The sequence below is a fragment of the Anarrhichthys ocellatus genome, unplaced genomic scaffold (genome assembly GCF_004355925.1).
Source record: "Anarrhichthys ocellatus isolate YVR2014 unplaced genomic scaffold, GSC_Weel_1.0 scaffold34, whole genome shotgun sequence".
NCBI lineage: Eukaryota > Metazoa > Chordata > Actinopteri > Perciformes > Anarhichadidae > Anarrhichthys > Anarrhichthys ocellatus.
In genome coordinates, this window is record NW_022280064.1 from 3,946,771 (window position 1) to 3,949,909 (window position 3,139).

At 45.5% G+C, this 3,139-nt stretch overlaps 1 protein-coding gene across 1 annotated transcript in view; it reads right to left on the bottom strand.

The window, feature by feature from the left end:
- Positions 1 to 3,139, bottom strand: part of flvcr1 (FLVCR choline and heme transporter 1) — a 13,352-nt gene that overhangs the window by 8,303 nt on the left and 1,910 nt on the right. The window contains exons 2-4 of the mRNA XM_031866059.1: positions 2,959 to 3,100; positions 1,289 to 1,429; positions 805 to 872 (exon numbers count right to left, since the gene is read on the bottom strand). Of these exons, the coding sequence (XP_031721919.1) occupies positions 805 to 872; positions 1,289 to 1,429; positions 2,959 to 3,100 (351 nt within the window). The remainder of the gene's footprint in view (positions 1 to 804; positions 873 to 1,288; positions 1,430 to 2,958; positions 3,101 to 3,139) is intronic.

The window sequence follows — 3,139 nt, forward strand, 5'->3', positions numbered from 1 at the left end:
TGTGTGTGTGTGTGTGTGTGTGTGTGTGTGTGTGTGTGTGTGTGTGTCGAGGTGGGCAGCAGGCATGCGTGAAAACAGCTGATGAGCTCATGTCTCATCAAAGCCATCAATGTGTCTTTGTTCTTCTCTCTCCAGCCACCATCCAGTTTCTGTTTAATGTTCATGTTAAACATAAAAGGGATCCCCGGAACAGAATGACATGAAACAGCTAAATGGTGGGAAAGTTGTTATACTGATTAAGAAAAGATCGGCAGCTTCTGACACAGATAGTTTACTTTATTATCTTGTTTTAAGTTTGTTTGCTTTGTATCTGCACTCTTGCTCTTTCAGATGTGGCGGCCTCTGTGTGTTGTTGCTGTGTTGCTGGTTCCTGTTAACCTCTGCAGACCACAAATATCTGGACCAAATCTCCCTGTAATCCCTCTCTTGTTCCAGATATTCACTCCGGACCAAAGTGACCGGCAGTCACCATCACTAGAGACGATCCTACAGCGGCTAAAAAAACCAACATGAAGAGTTTTGAAGCCGTTTAAAAACTCTGGAATAGGATTAGAAGTGGAGCTTACATCAAGATTGTTGACGCCATAAAGATGTCTTAGTCGACTGACACTCGTACGTTTTTGTCGACTAATCGATTAGCTGATTTAATCGACAGATCTGTAAAACTTTCTCCAAAAAGAATCTCACGAAAGCACTGCTTTTGTCCTCCCTTAAAACCCAGATGAGACAGACCGGAGTCCGGTTGTGAAAAGATTAAACCGTTTGTTTTTCCTAAACCTGTTTGAGTATTTTTGTTTACTCTACCTCATAGCAGGCCATGATCATCTGGTTGAGGAGTGTTGAGACTGAGTAGAAGGAACCGGTCATCATACCTGCAAGCAAACACAAACAAAGAGTCTATAAGTTTGTAGTTTAACTTGTTAAATCAAACTCTAAATGCAAAAACAGCCACAGGCTTCACTGGGCTTTTCTAACGCGGTCACATGCATTAAGATAATTAAAGAGAGCACATTTATTTGCATACAACTATCTCTGTGTCTACTTGTCCTGACTGGCTGCGAGCGTCTGCATTCCTGATTGGCTGTTGCTGGGTTACGGAGTCGGAGTCGTTACGCCTACAGGTCAAATGAGTACACGACGTTAAATACGGCCTCGCCCTTTCCTTTAAAGTCGGCCTGTGGGATGCGTGACGGATCCTTTATACACACGGTGAGTTGTGAAGAAGCGACGTGAGCCGCGAGAGCCTTATAAAGTGGCCCCCAACGAATGTCCCCCCACACACACTCACCGTAGCTGACGAGCAGGAGCACGAATGCTTTATTCTTCATCAGGTTCACGATGGACTGTTTGTAGGAGTAATCGGTGGTGGGGGAGTCTGGCAGGACGGCCTGGGCGTGACTGGGAGGGAGGAGGGGGCGGTCCTTAAACACTGTAGGACACACAAGATACGGCTTGGGTTAGCTTGCTGGGCCTCCGAAGCTGCGTTTCCACCAGGAAGCTCCTGGTGATGTTAGCCTGGAGTTCAGTGTTGGTTGAGTGTTTCATGGTTAATCATTTGTGCTTTAACGCCCATATGGAACAAGAGAAAGTACAATAAATAATCACTTGGCTTGGTTCAGTGGAAAAGCAGGTTGCATTACTCTCTAGGCTGCTTTATTGCAAATAGAATCATTACCGAAACCCCTGGAATACTTTATTGTAACCTATGCGTTCATTACCAAGTGTTTTCATCTCAGAAGGTAATACGACATGTTTTAATAAAAAGTTAAGCATTCATATCTCATCAACTAACGGGTTTATGAATAAACTGTTTACATTCTTTATAGATGTACCTCTTACTAGCTCTCTCACAGTGCAGCAGATTGATGCCTTTCACTCTAAAATGTGGGCTAAAAGATGTTCAAATCCAAAGTTGATGAGTAATCGTGGTAAAGTTACTAAAAATACATTTAATTTAGTGTCTACTTCGTGGGTCACTGTGGACAAAAGTGGTCTCTCAGAAAACCTCTAATTTAACTGCAGCAGGGTCTGAAAGTATGCTCCGCTCAGTCCTGGTTCTGGTCTCTGCTGGAGGATCTGGGTCTGTCCACGGTGGACCGGTCTCTGCTGGAGGATCTGGGTCTGTCTACGGTGGACCGGTCTCTGCTGGAGGATTTGGGTCTGTCTATGGTGGACCGGTCTCTGCTGGAGGATCTGGGTCTGTCCACGGTGGACCGGTCTCTGCTGGAGGATCTGGGTCTGTCTACGGTGGACCGGTCTCTGCAGTTTCTGGTGAACCTGCATGATTTCATCAGATTTCGATGACGAGCATTAAGAATAACTCTATAGAAACAGACCATCTTCTCTCTGATGGTCTCTTTACTGATGGAGGTCTGACAGAGGATCAGGACTTAGCTGAGACTGGTTCAGAACCAGTTACAAGATCCTCACAGTAATTTTAAATAACTGTGATCTCAATAATAAACAACAAAGTTAAAGGAGCGGCTTCCCTTCATCACTAGTTACACTGGATCTGTATTACTGATGATCTGTAAGGTCTATTTCACCCACTAACTCCATAACACAATGCAGTGTTGATGTACATAAAACCATAACACTTCACCACAGGTCTTTCCTTAACCTAAACCTAATCCTATTCTACTCTTAATCCCTAACTCAAGTCTTAATCCTGAACCGGTCGCCCACAGATTTAAGGAGCGGCAAAATGTCTCCTTTTTGAAAAGTTTCAGGAATATCCTCCATCCTTGTGAGGACATCTGGGTCCTCAGAATAGCAGGAACAAGCACACAAACACACACTTCTGTTGTGCAGCTGTTCCTGTGGTCACCTCACTGGACTTCAAGGCCACTGAACCACTAATCTGCAGCAACTGGAGCACATAGCGCCACCTAGGCAACGTATGCAAGGCCGCTGTGTGTGTGTGCGTGTGTGCGTGTGTGTGTGTGCGTGTGTGCGTACCTATAACAGTGAGGAGGAAGAGGACGGTGGAGACAGCGGCGGTGCCGTAGAACATGATGCTGATGTTGTGACCTGTGAGTTTGTCGTCGGGCGTGTTGGGAACCAAAACTGGAGGCAACAGGAAGCCTATGGCTGTTCCTAACTAAGGGGCGAGAGACACAGAGAGAGAGAGACAGAGAGA